Here is a 27243-nt window from a genome sequence, read left to right as displayed (position 1 = left end):
AGGTGACCAAAAGCCTAGTTTTATTTCACTATTGTGTTCCACAGTAGCATTGACCAAGGACTTTACCTACATTTGCTAAGATATAAATAAATATTGTTTCTTCAAACCAGCATTTATTTAAATATATAACAATAAAGATGAACTAGATTATGAACTTCTGTTTAATTGTATTCTATTTTCTGCTCATTGTGCTCAGTGTTCTGTATATTCTCAATCTTTTTGTTTGTAAATGCTTTCATTATCTCTTTACCTGTTATATTCATATATACTCATACCTTAGCACATCTCCGTCCACATATGTTTGGACAAATGTATCTGAACTATTACTGAATATTGGTCTCTTGACTCAAATAAAACTTGACTCCACCTCCTCAGGCCCAGCAGTAACATGATACTTCCACATAAATGTACTAATGCATATACAGTGTTTAGTGTAAATAATCTAATCAATAAAATTTATTTTCTACATGCACAATATTTACTTGTAATATCAGCACATCTCAGTTACCTAAAGAATTTCTTAGCAGTGGAATTGTTGGGAGCTGAGCTGAGTCCCTCCCCCACGCTGCATTCAAACAGAACCTGTAGGACAACCCCTGCTCGCTGGGCGGACGTTCCTGTGGACTGAACACACCTGTGGCCGAGTAGGTGTGCAGCACTCACACCCGCCTGGAGCTCCCTGCCCAGAACACGCGAATTCAAAGGCAGGATGAAGGAGCTGGAGAAAGAGGGGGACCGAGGAAGGAGCAGAGCTGGAGGTCAGAGAGAGGACAATGATCAGGTACGCACACACTAAAGTAGACTAGTAGATGTGAGGAGATGTCAGAGCTGCACTGAAACCATGAGGACGGGGATAGAAATAGGTGCATTCAAAGGCTCAGTGGATCAGACTTTCCTGATCTCACACATACATACAGTTGGCAAAAAGTGTGTGTGTGGTGGGTAACAACAGGATGCAGCCACATTCTGTCATCAGTCGTCCATGGGAGGTTGAAGCTTAAACGCCACGAGTGAAAGAATGTATGGAAATAACATCATGCTGTTTTATGATACAGCAGATGTTTCTAGTGTGAAGTAGCACAAATGAATCTGAGCCGTCTTTGGACTTGAATGGCAGCACTCCTCTTTCACAGAGTGAAGCTGCACGGAGAAGGCACTGATTCAAGAGTATTCAAACTTAGTAAAAACACTCGGACCTTGGCACGCCTTGTTTCACAGTCCACTGGTTTCAGTCTGGAAGAGCCTGATTGAGGAACTAAAATTCAGCTTTAATTGTTGACATAACATGACAAACGCTGGTCGCTTCTCGTCTTTGTAACTGTGACTGTGATGGAAGTGTTGCACACAATGATGAGTCTCACCTGCTGTGATGATGAGGTGTTTGTCACAGTGGTGTAAAACTGGTGTAAATGTTCTGTATCAACATTTTTTCTATTCACAAACAAAGAAACCACTCCACCACAGTTGTCACGTGTTATGGCTTTGAAAGCAGCTCATCTTGGGAACACACAACTCATTTACAAACAAGAGTGACCTGACTATAGCACTGCACACAGAGTTGAACTGTTAATCTTCTGTGGAAGCTCCACCCTTGGGCGTGAGGTCAATGGGGGCTCATCTCACACAAGCGGCAAACACGCACGCAAACAAACAATAGTTATTTAAATGTTTAAATAGTTGAACACAAGAACACACAGGTTGTATTTAACTGTGTGTGAGGGTGAGCATTAAAGTTTTATAAGTGAATGATGTGCCTACTGGTTTCACACCTGCATGCCTATAACATCATTCAGCTACCATCTATAGCATCACTGGATGCACAATGGATTATAGGTAAATCCAGGAGTGGTTTTTCCAGGTGTTATAGTTGTGTTTAGGTAATTAAGGATCATAATTCCTACGTGTGTATGGGTAAAGTGGTGATATGTGGTGGTCTGATTTGGGCTTATTGTGTTAAATAATGTTTTATGTGTGATGTCTGGGGTCTACGACAGTTGTCGACCAAAGATGACAAGAGCTGCGTGTAACATTTGGCTGGTTCAACAGGGCCAGCAGGCTCACAGCTGAAATCATAGATGATGTTTTTGTTCTCTTACTAATTGTGTGTTCTGAAACTGAAACTGACTACAGCTGGAAGATGTCTCACAAATACACTGGCAAAGATTTCAGAACCTGCTGCAGAGGACATAAAAACACCAAACCCAGACACTAATGTGTGTGTCAAGGTTTCATCCCATCATGTATGCATGTATGTATAACATTGGAGTAGAGGATAAACAGATGGACACCATCACAGCTTTGGAAGCACTAACCATCTGTGTAAATGTGAAACCGACACCGTACCAAACAGGTTGGTCCAGTCGTCAGACCAAGAACTAAATTATCTTTATCTTATCATGTGTGTGCGTGCCCGCGCGTGTGTGTGTATGTATGTGTGTGTGTGTGTGTGTGTGTGTGTGTGTGTGTGTGTGTGTGTGTGTGTGTGTAATTTATTTATTTATTTATTTATTTATTTATTTATTTATTTATTTATTTATTTATTTATTTATTTATTTATTTATTTATTTATTTATTTATTTATTTATTTATACATTATTATAAATTATTATTTATATAATTATATTATATATTTATTTTATCCCAGAGGGAAATTAACAAAAATAATAATCATAATATATATAGAACACATATGTAGTAGCAAAAGCATAACTCATAATGTTTGATAACCTGTAAAAATGTGAGAAGTCTACACCGGATTTCGTCAGTTCGAGTGAGCGCTCTTACCGCTAGTTGTTAATAGCACATCTTTGACCTAATGTCTCCGTTTGTGACGTAAGATAATTTTCGCGGTCAAAAAGGGTACAATGGTTCATGTAAGTGCTTAAAGTGCTTTTAACGTTTGTGTCGGGGACAATATTTGTCTTTGTGAGTCTACACATATTTGGGGACGTTAGAAGAATGTTACAACCGTTATCTGGGCATATAAAATGTGCGCATGCTATGTGGATTAGCTGTGTTCAAGCTACCTATGAGTGAAGCGCGATATCTGTAACGTTATGTGTCAATTTGTTATTCAGTATTCAAGAGATCGGATTTAATGTATATTTAATTAATCAATTTTAAATGTATAGCGATGCCACATAAAGATACTTGCTTGGCATTAGGTATAAAAAAGCCAAGAAAAGGTAGCACAGATGAAAACAGTTTGAATATAGGTGGAGTATTTTCAGTCAAATGTGTGTGATGTGTAAATTTTACTTTGTAAAGTTTCTTTTACAGTGGAGTATTTTGCTGTAAACATAGAACAAAAGCTCTGGATCAGGAACTAATAAATCCAAATACAAACAATCAAAACCTGGAATAACTAGAACTCACTGCACATATATGAATATGAACACTTCCTGAGCAGAACAATGACATACAGTAATGTGCACATGACACATCACACAAACCTACTGAAGAAACAAAATGAGAGATGAATGATAAGACTGACACTGAATACACTACAGGACCCGACCAACACAACAGGATCAGGTACCAGACTAACCTCAAAGAACCTTTCAGGGAAAAGGACAGCAATGGAAATAAAGTTGCAGCATATCAAGTTATTTGAGATTTTTGGGACTGTACCGAGTCCACATCCTTTACGTACTTGGGCAGTGCTAATATGTCAATTTCTGCTTGCAGAGCTGGATCCCTAGGGTCATCAAAAAGAGAGTATGCACCACCTTTGTTCGAGGATCATCCAGGTACTGTAATGTCATATTACCCTTATTTATTAACTATCCATCCATCCATCTTCTGCCGCTTATTCCCATGTGGGGTCGCAGGCGTGCTGGGGCCTATCCCAGTTATCTACAGGTGAGAGGCAGGGTACACCCTGGACAGGTCGCCATTCCATCACAGGGCAACACACATGCACAGACAGACAACCACACACACACACACACACACACACACACACACACACACACACACACACACACACACACACACACACACACCTACGGGCAATTTAGAGTGACCAATGAACCTAATGCACGTTTTTGGACCGTTAGAGGAAGCCACATGAACACGGGGAGAACATGCAAATTCCACACAGAAAGGCAACCGGTCCCCCCGGGAATCAAACCCAGGCCCTTTTCGCTGTGAGACAACACCGTGACACCCTTATTTAATTACTTATTCTCTGAGAAACTCTACAGCCTCAACCTAAAGACTACAACCCACTGGATTACTGAGAATCATGGCATTAGAGTTTGAGTTGCTGTCTCTCAATAAAACTGTTTGGTACAGTACATTAGTGACGCCCAGGACTGAATTGGCATTGCTCCTCTGAAACCTGAGGTTTGACAGTTGGAGCCTCCTTTTCATTATCTTAGCAGAAGCTTTTCCAGGTAGACTTTGTGAAACTTTGTGAGCAAATTATCAAAGTTTTTTTTTACCGCCCAACCATAATTTTAGGCAGTAGTGAGTTTTCAGTTCACGTCCACCGATGAACATGGTTTGGGCCAAACACTGTATTGGATGATTGGCCAGAATGTTCTTGATGACAGAATGTCTTTCTTCACAGTCTAACAACTTTAACACCAGGGTTATTGCAACTCCACCCACTTGTGCTACAGTCCTGTCAGTACCCATTGGCTGTTTCAGAAAGACTCCTTGGCCAAATAAGTCCGATGATCTCACATACACGACACGGCAGAGAAAGACCTTTTCTAAGATATATTTATGACTGCACTTCAAAACCTAGGTCTAACTTTCCATAACGGAAATGTGATCCTTTTGGTCCCTAGACCCAATATTCAAAGCTAGGAAAAGTGATCATTAATTCATTCCAATTCAATTTATTTATATGGGGCCAACATACAACAAAAGTCATATTAAGTCATTTTAACTAGGCTTAAGACCTTACACAACACAGAACACTAGAACAATATAGAATTATATTGATAGGCCCTGGGTAGGCAATTCCAGTCCATCCATCCATTTTCCAAGCTGCTTATTCCCTAATGCGACAAAAAAAGACCTAAATCATCTCTTACTAGAAGGTTTGAAGCCATAGTAGCTCCCATCCTTTGTTTGTACAGTCTTGTCTGGTATCTTTGCCATGTGATTTTCTGATCCTGTCTGTGATTTTGATTAGTTACACCTGTTTTGGGAGTATTTAGGTTTGCCCTCCTCATGTGATCTTTCTCGGTTCGCCTGTTTTTGTTCATCATGCCGTGCCATTGTGTTCCTTTGTGTTAACCCAGTCTCATGTCCTGTCCTCTGTGTTCTCTGTATTAGTCTATTCTTCTAGTTAGAGCGTTTGCGACTTTAATTTGAGTGTCTGTTTTCTTGCCCTGCTACGTGTGTCTCATTTGGGTCCTGCCATTAGATGGTCTGGCTTTTACTGTTTGGGGGCCTAGGAGGATTTTGTAGTGTTGCAGTGTTCACTCACTGCTTGCAGTAAGTTTAGGACCTAAGGGAGTGTGCCTGACTGCAGGTTAGCGACAGTTATTAACTAGAGGCATTTTAACAACTTGCAGTGGCCAAGGAATATAAAGGATGTTAAAACTGTGTACATATGTTTAGTATAACAATTTTGTAATTTAGCAAATATCTTCCATCAAAAATATGAACATATTAAGTGCATGAGAAATGTGGGCTGCATTGTAAGATCGGATTGCTATCAATCATGAGCGTTATCCAATAAATATTCTATTGTAAAACATGATTTTATTGGTTTCTGTGTTGTATTTCAGAGATAGAGAGAAGTGTCAGTGTGGTGGTAGACATCAGTTCCGTGACTCTCTACCAACTGTGCAGTCCTTTGGAGCGTCTGTACCCAGCCAGTGGGAGAGCAGAGAGCACACGTCAGAGCATCCCACCGATGCCTTTGGCGAACTGGAGTTTGCTGGAGCCAGATGCAGACACTGTCCTGTAGGTGCTTCCTCCTATTTCCTGTAATGTTAACTCATGTTAACACTTTCATCAGTGACAGCAATGAACTGGTAAACTACTGGGCCCAAATGTAAACAAATTGGAAGACAGGATTTTGTTCATCTGAAATCTTTCTTAAAAAATCAAGGCTGCTAGTTATATAGGAATTACTGGATGTAAAAAATATAAATTAAGTCTTTAATACTGCTTTAAGAATTTTGTTGTTGCTGTCCTCCAGGAGCTTTTACTTACTATATCACCAGGAACGTACAGCGTTTTACCACAGGACAAATGATGCGACGTGCTCCTTTTTCTGGTCACACTACAGTCTTGTCCTTTGGTTCTCTGTAGTTTCTGCGCTTGTCATGTGACACAAACCCTCAGCTCATCTACAAGCTGATGATGAATAACTGGGGTCTGCCCTTACCCAACCTGGTGGTGTCGATCGTGGGGTGTAAAGGCCAAGAGAAGATGAAACCATGGTTGAAAGATGTTCTGAGGAATGGTTTGGTTAAAGCAGCGCGGAGCACAGGTAAAATTCATGGTTCTCATTAGGCTACAGTCCACTGAGAACGCTTCACAGTGACACAATATTGTTTGTGGGAGATGTTCTGGGGAGCTTCTTCATCTGATGATCTGATGCCTGAATAACAGAATTAACAGTACAGCACATATAACCAGAGTGAATCTAACAGTACCTGATATCAGGCTTCATTCAGGCTTTTTTGTAATTGCGATCTTGCCTTTTCTTCCCTCTTTTCCACTTCTCCTTCCAGGGGCCTGGATCTTGGCAGGGGGTCTCAGGACCGGTGTGTCCCGCTGTGTGGGGGAGGCTGTGAGAGAACTTGGGGCTGTGGTTCCAGCTCTGTCCATGAAGAAAGTGATTGCTGTGGGGATCACTCCATGGGGCATGGTTCACAACAGGAGGCAGCTTGTTAATGTCCAGGTATTTATCATACAGTATGCATTCCACTTGTGTAACAAGTAACTGCACCGTGCTGACATAATTGACCTTCTCTGAATAACGTAGAAGTGAAGGTAGTCTTTATTGCCATATGTCACATTTATTACAATTTTACAATCCCGGAAGCTAGTTTGTGAAAGTGTCTTGCTCAAGGACACAAGTTGTGACCAAGATGGGAATCAGATTGGTAACGCTGTGCAGGTCAACCCTGTCAGGGTGAAACATGCACTGGGAACAGGGCTTACCTACTGCCAGCAATGCTGCTTTGATCATGAAGGATCCTGCTTTGATCATGAAGGATCCAGACAGCCTTTAATAAAGGACTACAGACCCTATATTGCCAGAGCACTCCCTAAAGACTTCCATAAGGAACATGATTGAATGCCTTCTGAAGAGCTAATAAAGATATGTGAGCTGGTGGGGCAAACTCCCAAACCTTTGAGTGCCCTGACTAGGGTATAGACTTGGTCCAAGGGTTAGTTGTCTAGTACAGAGGCATGGTCTTCACTCAAAGCTGAATTTAATCCACCTCGGGTGCCTTGGCACTGAGGAGTTTAAGAACCACCTTACCACAAGACTTACAAAAAACTATGAATTCGGTTGGCAGCTTGAATTTAGTACAGAGCAATGTGAACGCACAAGATGGCAAAAGATACACTAGGTGTTCGACTGGACTGGCTTGGGAAGTGAAGAGTGGGATGAATCCGTAAGGACCTGGGCAGGCATAGCTTTACTAGAACAGGACTGACCAGTTTATGAACAGAAAAATGGGCCAATAAAATGAGGAGCCACTTTAGAACAATAAATTCTGTACCTCCTTAAGGGTTTATATTTGACTGGTAACCACACATTCAGGCCAGGTACATAGGTGGGCGTAGGGCGGCGTCTGTTGTCAGCCTGGTACTTTTATGAGCTGACTACATCTGTCAAAGCCTTCCTAACCCTTAACAGTCCTCAACATCATCAAATTTCTCTCAGGCCCAGACAACTTTATAGAAAAATATATACATGGGTGTAATTTTGAGTCTTTGGACAGTTGGGACAACACTGCTCCTACTCCACAGGAGGCATCCACTTTCACCACAAAAGCTAAATCAGGGCCTGGAAATGTAAGGACAAGGCAGAAGTAAACAAGTTAGTGGGGTAGCCATTGCAGCATAATTCTTGATAAAACATAAGAAACAAGCTTTAAATGTTTCCTTTCTCTGGGCACTGTCCATTCTCTTCTGATTCAGACCTTATCCACCTACCCAATGTGATCCTCTCTGGATTGATAGCACAACCTAGGAAAGAAGTGTTCTCTACATAAAACGTTTCTCAGCTTTTACAAAGTGCTGATCTTCAGTCTTTGGAGGATAGCACTGACGTACTGCTAGTTACAGCTGCTTCATTTGTATTAAACCATGAGCATTATGAGCTCATTACATAGTATGTTGAGTGAATGAACTCACTTACACTGACTCCTGTGTTGTCTATTTACAGGGAGGTGTTCCGGCTCGCTACCACATCCAGAACACATCACAGGACTCATACTGCCTGGACAAGAACTACCACGCTTTCCTCCTGGTGGATGATGGGAGTGTTGGCCGCTGGGGGGGAGAGACCGATTTCCGTGCCAGTTTGGAGGACTACATTTCACATCAGCGCACTGGCATCAGGGGTGAGACAGGGCACTACAACCGGTTTCCAAGGAGGAATCGTATCTCACTGATTATTCCAGTTATTCATCTAGTTCATGGTTGTCCCAGAGATGCTACTAAGTTTCAATAGGATCTTCAGGCCTGCATTTGCTGAATAAGGTCACTATGGAAGATTTAAGTGTACACATTCTGACCAGCAAATAAAAACTTTTAAGGTCACTGCCTTGTATTCAGACAAATAGATGAAACTATTTGTAGAATAGTCTGAATAAATTAGAGTTGAACCAATAAAGGCATATCTAAATGATGGCTGACATTCTTCAGATTTAAGTAGTATTGCTTAGGAACCCAAACTTTTTCTTTTCTTTAATTTTAATAATGTTAATAATGTTAATCATTGTTAATTAATGTTTTCTGGGTTTTTTAGGTAGTGGTAATATTGAAATTCCAGTGCTGTGCATGCTCATCTCAGGAGACATTAAAGTGTTGGAGGTGAGGAAAATATATACAGTTGATCAGCTGTTGTTTAAAACCTGACCAATCCTCCCTGTTAAATGCTTTATTTATAAAAATGTACTATTTTTCTTTTCTTTTTGGGCTCAGAGACTAGATGCCTCTCTAAAGAAGAACACTCCCTGGCTGGTTCTCGCTGGTTCTGGTCAAGCTGCTGACTTTATCAGTGAGCTGCTGGAGAACCTCTCCTCCATTTTTTCTGCTGTAGACACTGAAGCTCCGCCAGGACTGAGCTCGGAGATTCGTGACAGTGTCCGCTCAAAGTTACAAAAACACTTCCCAGCTCAAGCTCAGGTGGAGCAGCTGGTAGACAGGGTGAGTGAGAGTCAGAGTGCAGTTACTGTATATGTGGAAACTCATCCAAACACTGATAAATTATCTGTTCACCACCTTTTTGTGTTTAGGTTCTGAGTATTTATCACAACAGAGACCTTATCACTGTATTTAAAGGCGAACAGGACGGTTCTGATGATTTTGATATAGTTCTTTTTAGAGCACTTGTTCGAGGTAAGAACATTTTATATCTTAACACACATTTGAAGAGTAGAGTCTCAGATTCGCGATTCAAAAAACTTTTTTAGTCCCAGAGGAAAGACAGGCAGAAAGGGAACCACAACAGAATTGCAGAATGACAACAGATATCTCTTATATTATAATGATGTACGGAAGTAATGTACTATATAGCTCTTGATGTTGATCAGCCTTTGGCTGAAGGTGCTCCTCCGTCCAGCCAGCACACAGGGGAGGGTGCAGGGGGTGGGAGTTGTTATCCAGGATTGAGAGGAATTTGACCAGCAACCTCAATTTCCACTCAGCACCAGCATGTAGGGATTCCACCTTCACCCCCAGAACAGTGCCAGCCCAATATAATGTTACACCAACATTCAATCTAAACTGTAGATTTAAAAAAAATATATGTTCTTCAGTCGTAACTCTAGTCCTGTGTTTTATATATTGTACAATGTGAATGTGTCTTCAGCTAGTAAACGTGTGTCCAGTGATGCCAGCGAGCACATTGAAGAGCTGAAACTGGCAGTGGTCTGGAACTGTGTGGACATCGCCAGAGCTGAACTGTTCACTGGAACCATTCAGTGGGAGGTACATGTTATGTGACTATGTTAACATATTATTTGGATAAATGCCTTGAGCATAAACATTAATCATATCACAGTTTTAGATCTTTGGAATGCAATATGGAGTTGACCGTCCCTTTGCTGCTTTTCCAACTCTCCCTGCCCCAGCTAACACTGATTACCTTGGCCAGTTGGGTTCAGTCAATCAGCAGCTAACTCACACGTCTGATGAGGGTAATCAGCAGAGAGAGTTGTAAAACCAGCAGGGGCAGTGGCCCTTGAGGACTGGAGCTTGAAATGTGGGCTAGAGCGTTGGGAAGGTGTGTGTGTATGTGTACTGTATGTGTGTTAAAATGGTGGTAAAGCTAACATAGATTGTATGTTTTCAGTATGGGGACCTTGAAGAATGTATGACAGATGCACTGATCAATGACAAGCCCCAGTTTGTTCGCCTCTTCTGTGAGAATGGCCTGAATATCCTGGACTACCTGACGTACGGACGCCTGGAAGCCCTGTACCGTGCACTGCCTGACAGCTCACTGGCCTATACTCTGCTTCAGAAGCGTCTGATGGAGAGGCTGAGCGCTGGATCCAGTGTGAATGAAGATGGCACACATTTAAAGAATATCCACACTCAACCTGGCTCAGCAATGAAGCTCAGCCTGTACGAGGTGAGGGAGTCTTCCCAAGAGTGTGATGGCAAACAATCTCAAAATAATAATACTGCTGATTACTTCAATACGTACCGTAGAACTTTAACTTCATTTATGAGTTTCGCTGTTCGTCCTATTCGGACGAAGGAACAAGGAAAGGAGGAGCTGAGTGCATGTACATTACCTGGCATTTGAGGTTGAGAGATAAACAAGCTCACATACGCAGGGATGCAGGAACAAGAAGTAATTTAGGTAACAGGAACAAAAGACAAAACTGATAATATCATAATTAGGGATATGATGAGCTGCATTGAAACCGGAGTTGTGGTGAAATCCTTTTTACTTTATATGCATTAAAGGGCTGAATGTTCTTTAGGTGTCCTACCTGCTGTCAGACCTGTTGGATGACAACTGTAAACCGTTGTATTATGAGCTTCTGGGACTAAAACCTACCATCCCAAACAGGAAGAATCACAAGGTCAGTAAGAATCTCACGCCCAGTGGTTTATAGTCATAATGGGAAGGAGATAGAATGCATTTAATAAATGTGATTCTTCTGGTCCTGTCTTCATCAGCACATTACTAAGATGCTGTTGGGGGAGTGTAATTATCGGCAAAAACAATGCCCCTACCCCTGGGAATCGCTCTTCATATGGGCCGTGCTGCAGAACCGTAAGGAAATGGCTGCTTACTTCTGGGAGATGGTAAGTGTTACCTACAACATGCATGAAAACAAGTGTGTGTATATAGTATAGTAAAATATAGTAGGATTAGCTTAACTGTATAAAACGTGGCTTCTGTGTTGACTTATTAGGCAGGGGAGTCAGTGCTGAGCGCTCTAGGCGGATGCAAAATATTGAGGGAGCTTCATAAGCATGAGAGTGAAACTGAGAAAAGGTTAGCCATGAAGGAGCAGGCAAAGAGGTTTGAGAGCATGGCACATGGTGAGTAAGCCCACACGCTGCGCTACAGCTGCTATACTGCTCATCTAATACATCTTGTTTATGTCCCCAGATGTCTTCAATGAGTGTCACCAAAACAACGAGTCCAACGCTTCCACCTTGCTTATAAGGAAGTCTAAAGTGTGGGGCGAGGCCACATGCCTGCAGATGGCCACTGCAGCGGACGCCCGCCTGTTCTTCAGCCATCATGGTGTTCAGGTAAAGATGCAGTCATGCAATTTAATAACAATAGGAGGAGGAAGTTTTTAATTAATAAACGCCTTCCTGTGGTGAACAACAAAGATCAACAGTAAAAATTTATTGCCAAAGACTTACTATGAACACTTACTATGAAATACTTGAAGGCTGAATAACGGTACCTGAACAAACAATCTGGCAACTAAGGTGGTGAAAACGCAGGGTTAAATACAAAACTAATGACTATTTGAAAACAGCTGGTAACCCATGGCTAGGCAGGAACAGAAACAGGTAGACTAAACAGGATATACCAAAATAAAACAGACAGACATGAATATTACACCAACAATATGGATCCATGACAATAAGGTTCAGCGATAGTTAAAATTCCTAACATACATTAAGTGAACAGTGAGTAAGGGGAGGAGGCACACAAGCTTCAGATATGAAAGCTGCAAGGTTGAATCACAGAGTTAGAGAGGTGAGTAGAAGGGAGAGCGGGGTTGATGATCCAGTTTGACAAGATGGGACAGGTTGAGGTATCAGCCTCATGGTGGATAACCTCCAGGAGGATCTCGGCTGATGGGGTAATGTGTGGGTTTGGTCTTTAGTGATACAATTTCCGACATTCAAATATCCGTTACCTATCCGTCTGTCAATCTCGTGCTCCTTCCTTCTCTCACTTGTGAACAAGACCCCAAGATACCTGAACTCTTCTACTTGGGATAAGAACTCTCCTCCAACCTGGAGAGAGCAAACCACCTTTTTCTGGTCGAGAACCTTGGCTTCACAGCAAGAAGGTTCTGGGTTCGATTCCCAGAGGCGGCCCTGGTGCCTTTCTGTGTGGAGTTTGCATGTTCTGTGTGGAGTTTGCACGTTCTCCCTGTGCTTGCGTGGGTTCTCTCCGGGTTCTCCGGCTTCCTCCCACAGTCCAAAGATGTGCATTAGGTCTCTCCATTGCCCATAGGTGTGAGTGTGTGTGTGTGAATGGTTGTCTGTCTATGTGTTGCCCTGCGATGGACTGGCCAGCTGGGTTAGGCTCCAGCACCCCCGTGACCCCGTGATGGATGGATGGATTCTCATCCCAGCCGCGTCGCACTCAGGTGCAAACTGGGCTGAAGGTCTTGGCCCAATGAAGCCAACAGGACAATGTCATTTGCAAAAAGAAGAGATACAATCCTGTGGTCCCCGAACCAGACCCCCTCCGGTCCCTGGCTGCGCCTAAAAATTCTGTCCAGAAAAATAGTGCACCTTGATAAGGGTATGGACTTGGTCCAGCGTTCCACAACCCTCCTGTATCCAAGCTGAATTCTCCTTTCCAGTACTCTGGCATAGACCTTTCCCAGGAAGGCTGAGAAGGGTGATCCCCCTGTAGTTGGAACACACCCTCCTGTCCCCCTTTTCATGAAGAGGGACAACCACCCCGTTTGTCCAGTCCAGAGGAACTGTCCCCATTGTCCATGCGACGTTTCAGAGGCGTGTCACCCAAGACAGCCCCACAACATCCAGAGACTTGAAGTACTCAGGATGGATCTCATCCATCCTCGCTGCCCTGCAACCGAGGAGCTTGCAAACTACCTCGGTGACCTCAGCCTGGGTGATAGGTGAGTCCACCTTGACTCCCCTGCCTCTGCTTCCTCAGCAGTCTTTAAAGTACTACTTCCACCGTCTGATGACTGATGACACCCACTGATGATGTCCAAAAGATAGTCCTCCTCCATGGCCTTGCTAAACTCCTCTCAGGAGATTTTGCCTCCGCAACAGCACGGGCTGCAGCACGCTTGGCCCGTCGGTACCCATCAGCTGCCTCAGGAGTCCCACAGGTCATTCATACCTGATAGGACTCCTTCTTCAGCTTGAGGGCATCCCTTATCTCTGGCATCCACCAGCAGGTTCAGGGATTACAGCTACAACAGGCACCAGAAACCCAAGTGTCCAAACTAAATGGCCGGATGTTGTCTTATTTTTGCTCTTAATATTTTTATTCACATTATCCATTCAATGTCCTCCCCACTCTCAACACACCCCTATACCTCTATATCACTCTTTACTCTCCCGTACTCTCCCCCACTGTTGTTGTTGTTATTAAACCGGAAGTCAAGGTGCAGAGATTAAAAGTGGTATATAAACCACAGGTTCATTTCCTGGCTTAATAGTAAAGCTGATTATATAAATAATGTTTATTAAACAGTCTACAGTAAAGTTAATTCGTTTCTGGTTTGAAATAAAACACATTTGATTTAACGATCATTAATCTTTATCTTTGTAGTCTCTGCTGTCTCAGATCTGGTGGGGTAAGATGGAGAGCAGTACGTCTGCCTGGAAACTGCTTGTCACTTTTCTTCTGCCTCCTCTGATCTACGCAAACATTATCACCTTTAGGTCAGTGTTTGTGTGATGGTCCTGCTTTGGCTTTTGAATAATATAACACTGTCCAGATTTAGGTTGCCTGTAAAAAGGAGTTGACAGCTCTTGGTATAGATTAGAATGTCATATAAATAATGGTTATCATTGTATTCCTGCAGAGGAAAAAATACTATTGTACTGAATCTTAAAACAAAATGAAGTCATTGGTCCTTAGTGGTCTCGATAAAATAAATGATGATTAAATATGACAGAGACGACGAGGAATATAATAATTCAGTCGAGGATAGAGACTGTGATGTGGATTGGAATGAGAGCACCAGGAATCATGTCAGCACTTCCCTCCTAACTGAAATTTCGTAAGTAAATAAAAAAAACATTTAATATAACTAACTAATTACAAAATGACTAAGTACTAAAACACATATACATGTTTTTTGTACTTAAAAAAATAATTCATTCCATCATTTCATGTTGTAGGGAGGAAAAACCACAAGAAAGTCTGAGAGAAAAAACAAGAGGTGGGTTTAAATTACACTGACCAATAGAACTTTATCCAGTATTCAAATAAACAGGTGCATCTTAATCAGTTAGAAGATCTCCAAGAACCTTCCTGAGCCTTAAATGGTCTCTGTGGTATGATACACAGTCATTAGGAAGACCTTTGACTTGCCAGTTGTCATTTATGCCCTCCACAATGAGGGTACCAGGCTCTTCACACAGAACTGACAAACAGAGTAAGATGGAAGAGTACTTAAATACTGTCAGCAGAGTCCAGGTTCATGTGTTTTTTTCATGATTGTTCAGGAGAAGTACTTGTCCGAGATTGTTCAATGGGGTGTAGTCTGGGTGAGTGATGGAAGAAAGGTAAAATTAACAACTACAAACAGAAAACAACAAAAGAGCATGTTACTTTTTTGTTTGCTTGATACAATGTTACAGAAGCAGACTCAGTTGTCAGTCATCTGCTTCCACAAATTGGGAAAAGGGATTAGAGAGGAGATAAAGAACTATGTCAACAGTGACACAAAGCTAAACATACTGGCTGCATATAGTTCTAGATATTAATAGATCACTGGTTCTTGATGTTGTTGGTTTGCTGTTTTCCCTGTTTCACTTTCATCAGGCTCTTCATCCAGATCCAGGAAATCATTTGCGTCTCAGTGGAGGAAGTTCTGGTTTGCCCCCGTCACAGCGTTCTTGGGAAACGTGGTGATGTACATCGTCTTCCTCTGTCTGTTCGCCTACGTTCTGCTGGTGGACTTCAAGCGGCCGCCTCCTGATGGTCCCTCCACGCTTGAGTTTGTGCTTTACTTTTGGGTCTTCACCTTAGTCTGTGAGGAGATTCGACAGGTTGGTTGTTAAGGCGTTAGCATCTGTACACATACATGTCACATGTCATGCATGGTCATTTCAGATAGTTCTCTGTTTTCTCTGGTTGACAGACCTTCTTTGTAGGCAACACTATTGTGCAGATGTTTAGAAACTACATCCAGGATGTGTGGAACAAGTGTGACCTCACAGCCATTGCGCTCTTCATTGTTGGTTTGTGTGGCAGGTGAGTGTTCATCAGTCTTGTTTTACAGATTCACGATGTAAACAAACACCCCAGTGCCTGATGACTGACTGCACTGTGCTGTTTCAGAATGTTTCCTGCCTCATTTGAGTTTGGCAGAGCTGTGATGGCCTTGGACTTCCTGGTGTTCACACTACGTCTGATCCATATCTTTGCTGTCCACAAACAACTTGGGCCCAAGATCATCATTGTTGGAAAAATGGTGAATGTCTTTACATAATATGGACCCAGTAATTTAAAAGGTCTTCACTTCACGTGTGACAGACTCTGGTCTCAGGTGTTTTACTTTGAAAAGACGCGATCTGACACTTTCACTTGTGATATTTAGTGAAATTGGTTTTGTTTTAAATTTAGTTGCAGCAACTCGGTTATCTCCCCAAACCTGAAAAATACATACGTTTCAGAATAATAAAATAGGGGGAGGGAATATGAAATGTAATTCCCACGACACAACAGGACACATTCTAGAACAGCATATGTCTTGGTTCCCCTCAGATGAAGGACGTGTTCTTCTTCCTCTTCTTCCTGGCTGTGTGGCTGGCAGCTTATGGAGTAGCCAACCAGGCTCTCCTCTACTCGTATGATCCTCGACCTGTATGGATATTCCGCCGAGTCTTCTACAGACCATACTTGCAGATTTTTGGCCATTTACCAATACATGAAATGGATGGTGAGTGACTCACTCTTGGACTCTAACTAACTCTGGTGTTGTCTGTGTTGGATGAATTCAAACCAAATGTTTACAGCAGTTTAAAAAGTTTTAAAAAACCTCGGTTAAATTAGGCCAAAGCAAGTTAAACTTACCATTGTTGACGGTTGCAGGTCCTGTAATAAACCAAGAATGTATAGCTTTTTCTACCATGTTTTAGTCTAATGCTGGTCTTTATTGAGCTGGGAAATTTATCAGCATTTCTTTGCATTTTATTTATAGCTGATAAACTTGAGGACATACATTGTACCAACAACATCACAGAGATCGAAGCGGGAGAGGAGCCCTGTATCAACACTAATTCCAACTGGGTGGTCGTCATCCTCCTGGTCATCTACCTGCTGTTCACTAACATAGTACTGATCAACCTCCTCATTGCTATGTTCAGGTACCCTGACTTATACAATGGATAGGCACATTTTCCAGTTATGTTTATTTAGTGGAACATATGTCCCCTGCTTTTAGTGAACACATAATGAAACCGTTCTCATCTGCAGCTACACCTTCTCCAAAGTACAAGAGAACAGTGACATCTACTGGAAGTTTCAGCGTTACAACCTGATAGTGGAGTATCATTCAAGGCCCAGCCTGGCACCGCCCTTTATCATCCTCTCACACATCCACCTTCTCATTAAGAGGTGCATCCGCCACATCCCCTCAGCCAAGATCGAGCACTTTGGTGAGTAGTAGCAAGTCGTATCAGATGGTCATGAGAGTTAGAAAAAACTCCAAAGACTATGAACTACATACAAATAGAAGATGAGCATGAGAGGAACAAACATGGCACCGGTAGAGCAGCAGTGATCTGGCTTGGAAAAACAGTAGACACACAATCTGGCAGCTAGTGGAGAAACTGAGACCAAAGCCACTCGTCTTCTCTGTCCTCAGCTCTAGAGCTCCAGGATAACAAGGCCAGCTACCTGCAAACATGGGAGGCTGTTCAGAAAGAAATTCTCCTCTCAGCTCAGAATAAACGTCAGAAGGAAACTGACACAGCGCAGATTAAACGCACGTCTGTCAAGTAAGAACACTGCTGTTACAACATTACATTTTAAAGAATGTCTCATGTCAATTAATCTGTATGACAAACAGAACTTTGCTCCTGATGGGGGGTACTTGGGGTGGAGCCCTCACTGGACATGGGGGTTTCTCCTGGTGGGCTCCGATCTCTGGGACTGACCCTCCCACTGGGGGAACTGTTTACTTCTGATTCTCCTGGGGTGGACAAGTGTTGGCTCATCTGGCCCTAAGCGTTGTCTCTGTGGCTGCTGCAGCTCTGCCTGAGTGGGTTGGTTGTTGTCAGCTCATTTGACGGTGTTGGCGGACTGGCTCTGGCTATTACTGGTTTATTTTTACCACTAGCTTGACTGGGTGTAGTGGCCAAGCTCCTCTCATCAACCTGACTTTCACAAGTGGCACTGTCCATGCACCAATCTCTATATTACACCTTTCGGGGAAAAATTTTAGCTTACAGTTTTACTATAGTAGTGAGATGCTGAAACTGATTGAGATGCATCTCAACCTAAGTTGTAAATACGGCTGTCATTTCGTATTACCACTGAGGTTTATGGTTAGTAATGGTTTCCATGGTTGTGGTGTAATATTATCCGCATGTTTTAGCTGATTATGTGTAACTACATGTACATATGTTAAGGTACATGTATGTGAAAGTATCTAGGTGTAAGTGTCTACATTTTCTTTAATAAAATAATTAGCATTAATATTAATATTATTCTAGTGGATTATTTTACATTTATTCCTAAATGTATTTATACAGATATGTTATTACTGAATAGCGATTAATTTCCACGATGTAGGATCAGTCAATTTCAATTATAATTATTATTATTTTCCAGAAATTTTATTTTTTTTTCTTCTTTTTTTGGTTGGTTGATTGATTTTTAGCTGCTGGTTGTCTTTGTTGTCTCTTTCTGTCTATACCCCCCCCCCCCCAGAGGCTAACAAATATTCATTAAAGAGTACATTATAAATAATCACAAATCATTATTCTTTCTGAAAAAGCAAAACGGTCTATAGATGTAAATAGTTTATTTGTGTGTGTTTGTTTCTGCAGAGTCGATGATGTGCTGAAGCAGATAACAGACATTCGTGATCGAAGGTTACAGCAGCTAGAGGCCGAGGTCAGAATAACCATCTATTGTATTACAACCTGAATAATTGTTCAGAATCTTTAGAATCAATGCACAAAACTGAAATATGCGACCTCCTGTTAGTTTATTCAAACCTTTTATTGTATGACAAACACAATAAAAAGATTTTTTTGTGTTTTATATAGCAACACAAAAACAAAATAGGATCATCTTTCAAACATTTGTGTGGATGATTAAAAGTGCAGAGACTTTGTAGACAACGATCCTGATTCATGTGTGTCAAATTGTGTAAAAGAACTGTCACATTGTCAGACTCGGGCAGGCGGCGGACCCACATGCACAGCACAGAGGCGTGATGATGATTAAACACAGGTTTATTTTCCAAGGCAGAGTCAGACGGTCCAGGTCATACACAAGAGGCTCAGTAAAGAAGTACAAAGAGGAGCAGGCTAACAGGAAGTCAACAAAATAAAACAGGACATGGCGTGATAACAGGAAACAACTAGAAACAAACCCCAAATCATGACAGTACCCCCCCCCATGGCGCCTTCCACGGCGCCCACGGAAGCCCCCCCCCCCAAACCAGGGCGGGCGGAGGGTGGTCCCAGGAGGAGGGACCGAATCCCTACCCCTCAAGGCAAACGAGCAGGGTGGGTGGAGGGAGGACCGGGGGAGGGCCAAAACAAGAGGTCACACGACAAAACCCAAGTCCACGAACGGGAAAAAAACACGAAGTCCAGGGATTCCCTCACGGAGGGTGAAGGCGCGGCGAGATCCTGCTCAGCCGCCGCTGAGCCCGGGTGGCCCTCTTAGTGCCCTTGAGCTGGGCCGACGTCCCCAGGGCCCACCCCGAATGACGACGTCCTCCAGGCGGACGCTGATCCGAGGGGCTGAGGAGTCGAGGCAGACGTCGCCGCAGGAGGCAGCGCCATCCACACCGCCGGATGCGCCGCGGGCGGGGCCACCAGTCCACGAGACAACTATGCAGCCCCGGACCGCCGCCAGAGTGTAGGGAAACCAGCGGCGTCCACCTTGGACCACCGCAACGAGAAACCGGAACCAGCGGCGCCCTCCTTGGACCACCGCGACGAGAAACCGGAACCAGCGGCGCCCTCCTTGGACCACCGCGACGAGAAACAGGAACAGACGTGGCCTCCTCCGGACCACCATCGGGAACCGATGCAGGTGCGGCCGGGGTCGGCGGGAACCGCGGCAGCAACTCCAGCTGGCGCGACCTCCTTCTGGGGGTCGGCGGGAGCCGGCATGACTGCTTACAGCTGCCGAGCTCGACGGAGTAGACGTCGGGCCTGATTGGGTGGGGCTAACACTCGACAGACGGACGGTGCCCTCTGGCTGGAACAAGGCCTGAGCGTGACTGGACTGGACTGGGACAGGAACGTGACTCGACTGGACTGGGACGTGACTCGACTGAACTGGGGCCTGGACGTGACTCGACTGGACTGGAACGTGACTCGACGGGGCTGGAACCTGGACTAGACTCGACTGGGCTGAAACCTGGAATGGGACCTGGGCCGGGCTCGACTGGAACGGGACCTGGGCTGGGCTCGACTGGACAGGGCTCGACTGGAACGGGACCTGGGCTGGGCTCGACTGGACAGGGCCCGACTGAACTGGGACCTGGGCTGGGCTCGACTGGACTGGGACCTGAACTGGGACCTGGACTGGGCTCGACTGGACTGGGACCTGAACTGGGACCTGGACTGGGCTCGACTGGACTGGGACCTGGACTGGGCTCGACTGGACTGGGACCTGGACTGGGTTCGACTGAACGGGAACCTGGACTGGGATCTGGACTGGGCTCGACTGGGACGGGGCAAGAGCCCGGACTGGGCTCGGCTGGGACGGGGCTGGAACCTGAGCGTGGCGAGGCTGAACTGCGACTGGAGCCTGAGCGGAGCATGGCTGAACTGGGGACTGGGCAAAACACGGCTGAACTGGGGACTGGGCAAAACACGGCTGAACTGGGGACTGGGCAAAACACGGCTGAACTGGGGACTGGGCAAAACACGGCTGAACTGGGGACTGGGCAAAACACGGCTGAACTGGGGACTGGGCAAAACACGGCTGAACTGGGGACTGGGCAAAACACGGCTGAACTGGGGACTGGGCAAAACACGGCTGAACTGGGGACTGGGCAAAACACGGCTGAACTGGGGACTGGGCAAAACACGGCTGAACTGGGGACTGGGCAAAACACGGCTGAACTGGGGACTGGGCAAAACACGGCTGAACTGGGGACTGGGCAAAACACGGCTGAACTGGGGACTGGGCAAAACACGGCTGAACTGGGGACTGGGCAAAACACGGCTGAACTGGGGACTGGGCAAAACACGGCTGAACTGGGGACTGGGCAAAACACGGCTGAACTGGGGACTGGGCAAAACACGGCTGAACTGGGGACTGGGCAAAACACGGCTGAACTGGGGACTGGGCAAAACACGGCTGAACTGGGGACTGGGCAAAACACGGCTGAACTGGGGACTGGGCAAAACACGGCTGAACTGGAGACTGGGGACCGCATGAGTGCAGGAAATCCTCCCAGCGGGGCAAACATGGAGCTGGGCAGGTTGGAGCAGACACGACGGTCCGACGGGGCTGGGGGGAGGAAACCGAAACCATCAGCGGTGCACCCGGGGCTGGCGTAATCCGAGCAGGCGGCGTGGGGGCTGGTGTGGTGCGGAATAGGGGGGCTGGTGTGGTAACTCATCGAGCCTTGTGCACAATCGCTCATAGAGGCGACGAACACTGGGGCGCTCTAACACGCTGTCCTCGTCCTCCAGAGTCAATACCGCCACCTCCACGGCGCTGCGCTGGTTTCCGGGTTAATCGCCCGTCGGTAATCCTCCGCGAGGATTTTAAAATAAATTTGTAGGTCGCTAGGTAGCTCGGCGCAGGTAAACTCCATACTCCCTCGGGTGAATAATACTCGCCGTCAAAAAAGAAACAAGAAAAAACAGTCACTGACCTGACCGGAGGCTGGGTGCTGGCTGGGTCCAAGTTGGCCAGATTGTTCTGTCAGACTCGGGCAGGCGGCGGACCCACATGCACAGCACAGAGGCGTGATGATGATTAAACACAGGTTTATTTTCCAAGGCAGAGTCAGACGGTCCAGGTCATACACAAGAGGCTCAGTAAAGAAGTACAAAGAGGAGCAGGCAATCTCTAGTCCGATATTCAGGCAGGGTTCGTTACACAGGCGGTCTCGGCAGAAGTACAGACAGGGAAAAGGCAAACTCACGGTCAGTTGGTTAGTCCAGGTTCAGGCAGGAAACGGCGGTCAAAACAAACGGGAACAATAAACAAGGGATACGGACACGAAACACTGGAACGAGGAAACTCAGGAAACTCGGGAAACTCAAGGAACTCAGGGAACTCACGAAACTCAACAATCTGGCAAGGGACTATGGGAACAGGAGCTGACTAAATACACAGGTGAGTGATTAACTGATTACAGGCAGGTGTGGGTAATGAGCTAGGGAGTGAACAACTGAACCGATAACAGGAAGTCAACAAAATAAAACAGGACATGGTGTGACAACAGGAAACAACTAGAAACAAACCCCAAATCATGACACACATCTTCTCAACACTAGTTTGCAAAATACTTTAACCATTGACTGTAGAGTCAGTGCAGGAATATTATTATAAAGGCAGGATAGGAACAGTTGGTTGTGTTTGACCTCTGAGCCAAGTGTGTCGACTCAGCCCTTCTCTGTGTCTGTGTTTGTCTCCTTCAGGTGAGTTACTGCTGTAGTGCCATCGCCTGGATGACAGAAGCTCTGTCTCAGAGTAATGTGATACAGACCCAACGCCCTACTCCTCAGCTGAGAGGTAAATACAACAGTCTTCAAGGAACAGTCTCTTTGTTGTGTTTCATATTGGTATTTGAATGAGGGGAAAAAAGGGTTGCAGCTGCTGTACCTAGATGCACAAACAATGCACCTGACAACTAAACGGTTCTACTGCTGCACAAACAAGATCCCACATGGGAAGCTTACAGTAAATTACTCCCGCCACTCAGAGAGTCAGACTGGGATAAAGTAGCAAACGAGGGGATTAGGACCCAAAATGCCACGACCCTTGAGACTGGACAACAAGTGATTTCATAAAAAGCACACACAAGGTGTAACAAACTAAGCCGTGGAACTTACATCATACAGTGTAACAACATACATACTTACAACATAAAGTGTAACAATAAACACAGACATGTAAGCATAAGCTAAACTTATTATCACTGCCCAAACAGACCAACTAACTAACAAGGGGACAACAAAGACAGACAGGAAGTACAAATAAAGTGAAAATCACTGCTTGGCTGGACAGACCAATCTTAAGTTAACAGGGATGATGATGACTAACAACAACACTAAGGGGTGCAACCAGCTGCTGAAACCAAGCAAATCTGTTAAGTAAACAATCTGAGCAAAAAAAAAAAGAAGCAGGGCTAACACATTCATAACTAAACAACTGTGGTTTACCTTGAAGATTACTACTAATACCAATAATAGTTTTAAGGTATGTGCACATATCCATACAAACATATACATATCATATACATACACATGTGCCTTGTTATACATATCCCATACTACTTAAGAGTCATGACATACAACACCACAATTTCCGTATTCACACATTATTGATATTGGTAGTGATAAGTATCAGTAATGGGCGGCACGGTGTGTATGTGTTGCCCTGCGATGGACTGGCGACCCTCTCGCCCATAGCCAGCTGGGTTAGGCTCCAGCACCCCCGTGACCCCGCATTAGGGAGTAAGCGGTTTAGAAAATGGATGGATGGAAGTATCAGTAATACTTACAGTTGGATTTGGCAAGTGTCCCACTACAAGGTTAGTGAGGCTGTAGCTTAATATTATTCACCGTTGGTGCATGAACAATGCCACTTGTGGAAGCCACTACGCCTATCCAACAAGCAGAGGAAAGAATCCTAGCAGCCAGGGAGCCCACACACCTTCAGGTCCAGGAGGGAAGGTGTTGCGACCCAAGCCGCCCACACAGAGCCCCCCAGGCAGAGCTGCAGAGACAGCACCCGAGGTCAGAGTGGGCCACCGGGGGTCAACGCTGTCCGCCCCATGAGAACCAGGGGCAAACTCCACCCGGTGGGAGGGTCGGCCTGAGAGAGTGGAGCCCGAGGACCCATGGTCCGTAGGGAGCCCGCCAGGAGATGCCCCTGCGCCTAGAGTGGGACCCGCCCCCAGTCCACCACCCCCACACGAGCGGAGCGGGGCCGACCCCATCGGCCCGACCTCATCCCCTGGCACCACACCGGCCTGCAGCACAAGGCCAGCAATTGGTGGGGGTCACCAGAAAAGAGACCACCCAGGCAGACGATCATCGTACCCCGGGAGGAAAACCGGACCCCCCACACTCCAACCGCACCACACGCATACAAACTCACACAAACACAGACGCATACACCCACCCACGCGTACAACACACATCATCACATCAACACACACACACCATGGACTCTCTCACAACAAACTAGTCAATCATACGTGAACCAATGCACTCTCAGATACATTCTCGCACCCACACCATTCGCTTGATCAGATTCGTGGGGAGGGTAGGTCTCCGGCCTGCTGTCCATGTGGCCCCAGGCAGGGACCGCAGCTCCTCCTGAGCCCCGCCCAACCCCCCTAAGCCGGGGGAAGCAGAGGGCAGCGGAAAAGGCACCCAAGAACCCTGCAACCCAGCTTGGACGTGAGTGTCTGGAACTAAAGTGCACTGAAGATGCGCTGAAGTGTGTCCCCCGGACAGTGCCCCCCCTCGCCCTAAATGTTTTTTTGCAGTTAAAACTGGGTGGTGATCTCTCCACCAGGGCCAGTGGCCGAGGCCACAACTGGCCTCAGCCCCAGGCCCCAGTGAAAGAGCCCACCCCCGGCCCTAAATTTATGTGTATGTGGCTAAGTATGAGGAACTTTGGGAGATTGTCAATTCTCCGAGGGGTCCAGCAGACAGAGCCATCAATGTGAAGGCTCCGTCCACTGCCCCCCCCCCCCCGGAAGGAGCCCCCAGATTCCTGGACAAGTGTGTATGACTAATGCAATTAAAACTGCAGAGCATCCCACTTGGGAGGGACGGAACCACTTCCCGGTAGCCCCGGTCCCTCCATCAGCAGGACGCCCCTTGCAGACCTAAGTGGATGAATGTGGAGAAATGTAGTTGGGAAGCAGGACACAGGACCCGGACTGTGCTCAAACTTAAATACAAAACTAATACAACAGATGAAACTGATTGACTAAGACTAATGACAGAACAAGAACAACAGAAAGGGACGTCAGACAAGAACAAGAAAAAAACAAAGACACTACAAAACAAAACAAAATTTAAACGAGAGCGCCCCTCTGATGACGTGACGGGTGAATTGACAAACTAAGAGCATGTTTTGTAAATTGTATGTAACATTTATGTATCACATTGAGCATTTGTCTTAATGACCATTTTATTTTATGTCTTACAGACTTTACTGTGAGCTGACACCCACCATCTCCTACTTTAATCACAAGTGCCTTTTTTAAAATTTCAAAACTAAAAAAACTAATACAAGGAGCAGGAACATAAGTAATGAAATGCACATACATAATCAGTATATTATTTCAATACTAGAATCAGCCCTGCTAGCTCTATAGAACCTCTTATCTTGTTCTAGACCATTGCTTTGGCTCTGTTTTTCCCGTGTCGTGTGAAGACAGACAATTTTGTGTACATTTCACACTGAAGATACCGTTTTGTTCAATGCAACCGTAAGTTTTAAACCTTAAGACTATTAATCACAACTGGAGTTCAGGCCACCTCTGGAGATCAGGTTATCTTCTGAACTGGTTGTTTTTAAATCTGAGTTAAAAAAAATACTCAGGTTTTCCTCTGGTATTTAAATCCATCTGTTGAACCTAATGCAGTGATTATTAGTTTGATTTTATTTATTAACATGATATACTATAGATAGTACTATTAGTTCTTTTGCTTCTGTTTGTGTTATTGGAGTTTTCTATTTATTGTTTTACTGTACTTGTTCAGCACCTTGGTCAACACTATGTTGTTAATAGGCACTATATAAATAAAGTTTCAATTTGATTTGATGCCATTTCCTGTCTCTCCTGGACTTTTATCACTAATTACCCAGTACAAATAAACTCATACAAGCTTATTCCATTGCATGTGTGTCGGAGGAGCAGCTAAGTCAATCCTGGTGTGGATAACTGGAATACAGTAATTGTGCATTTACAGGGTTGTTTAAAAGATTTATCACAGAATTACTGATTAAATGAACTCTTCAGCCACAGTGCAGCAGCTTAGTATGGAGATGTACTAAAAGGTACATACATACAAACATATAATATGTAAAAAGGGAAACAAGAAAAGTGAAGCAGACAGACAATAGGACAGTTAATGAGCAGTGTTGCTGAGAAATCATCATTATATAGGGACAGGAACCAAGCGGTTGAAAATGGATGGATGGATGATGACTAACAAACAAATGAACAAACAATTTACAGGAAGACAAACAGAACCACAAGCACAGCACATAACACCACATGACATTAACCAAGAAACAATGAAAACTGTGCTCGAACTTAAATATAAAACTAATACGACAGATGAAACTGATCAAGACTAATGACAGAAGTCTGAGAGCTCTGATGACTCTGCTAACACACATTCAGCATTACAGTATATAGATTATTGCAGCAGCAGATAGTGACAGAGATCAAACACACTTACACACGTTACTTCTTTAATATAAATATTATATTCTGCTTTCTCAGAGCTTGAGTCACACGCAAGTATCAAAAACCTCCTTGTTCACTCCAAACTCTTTCTGCAACATTATCGTGCTTACGACATGTGATACACCAAGAATGAAATGAACAGAGGGCAGGGCTTAAATAAAAACACAGGTGTATCAAATTAACATAATTAGTGCCAGGGCAAAACAGGAAATGACATCATACCAAAACAACAAAACCAAGAAGGAATGCGGAGGAACAAAGGTCTTAGGGTTTCTGACCCTGAGCCGTCACTTCATGGTGAAATCATCTGCGGCGTCTGTATCAATGTGCTGTGTGTGTAGGACACTAACTACCGTTCTCAAACTCACCCTTGGACTGTATTTTTAGAATAACCTGTAAGGGCGCCATTCTTAATGAGACCAATTATTTACCAATATACAAATGTTTGATGGTTAATAGCTAAAAGTGTTTTTTTTTTTGTTAACCAGTTAAGAAATAGTATTTGTGACATAACGCCACTTTAAGTGACATGAAAGGTCTCATCAGGTCCAGCAGTAACATGATGACTCCAAATAAGTGTACTAATGCCTTTACAGTATAATTAATTAATTAATCTAATTTAATTTCTCCTTGCAGTACATTCACCTGTAGCACATCTCACATCAGCACATCTCAGTTACCTAAAGTATTTCTAAGCATTGGAATCGTTTGGGAGGTGAGCTGAGTCCCACCCCCACGCTGCATTCAAACAGAACCTGTAGGACAACCCCTGCTCGCTGGGCGGACGTTCCTGTGGACT

At 44.5% G+C, this 27243-nt stretch overlaps 1 protein-coding gene across 3 annotated transcripts; it reads left to right on the top strand.

Moving 5' to 3' along the window:
• Positions 1-676: 676 nt before the first annotated feature.
• Positions 677-27154, top strand: LOC114860390 (transient receptor potential cation channel subfamily M member 4-like). 3 transcript variants are annotated; one of them, XM_029158946.3, is made up of 28 exons: positions 677-781; positions 3688-3749; positions 5748-5925; positions 6277-6457; positions 6702-6871; positions 8372-8549; positions 8957-9021; positions 9133-9357; positions 9447-9549; positions 10022-10140; positions 10505-10786; positions 11145-11246; positions 11344-11472; positions 11583-11712; positions 11783-11928; positions 14177-14289; positions 14526-14630; positions 14752-14792; positions 15398-15624; positions 15717-15829; positions 15917-16049; positions 16343-16517; positions 16779-16944; positions 17054-17235; positions 17445-17577; positions 18631-18697; positions 22426-22519; positions 27081-27154. In XM_029158946.3, the coding sequence occupies exons 1-28, from the start codon at positions 710-712 to the stop codon at positions 27137-27139; spliced, it is 3750 nt and encodes a 1249-aa protein (XP_029014779.1). In that variant the 5' UTR covers positions 677-709; the 3' UTR covers positions 27140-27154. The 3 variants fall into 3 exon arrangements, with proteins under 3 accessions (XP_029014779.1, XP_029014780.1, XP_029014781.1); XM_029158947.3 differs by lacking the exon at positions 27081-27154 and adding an exon at positions 25175-25788 and having other exon boundaries at positions 680-781; XM_029158948.3 differs by lacking the exon at positions 677-781 and adding an exon at positions 2850-2873.
• Positions 27155-27243: the final 89 nt, after the last annotated feature.

This window comes from Betta splendens, chromosome 8 (genome assembly GCF_900634795.4).
Source record: "Betta splendens chromosome 8, fBetSpl5.4, whole genome shotgun sequence".
NCBI lineage: Eukaryota > Metazoa > Chordata > Actinopteri > Anabantiformes > Osphronemidae > Betta > Betta splendens.
Note: the sequence above shows the minus strand (reverse complement) of the source record. Positions and strands in the feature narration are given on the sequence as shown.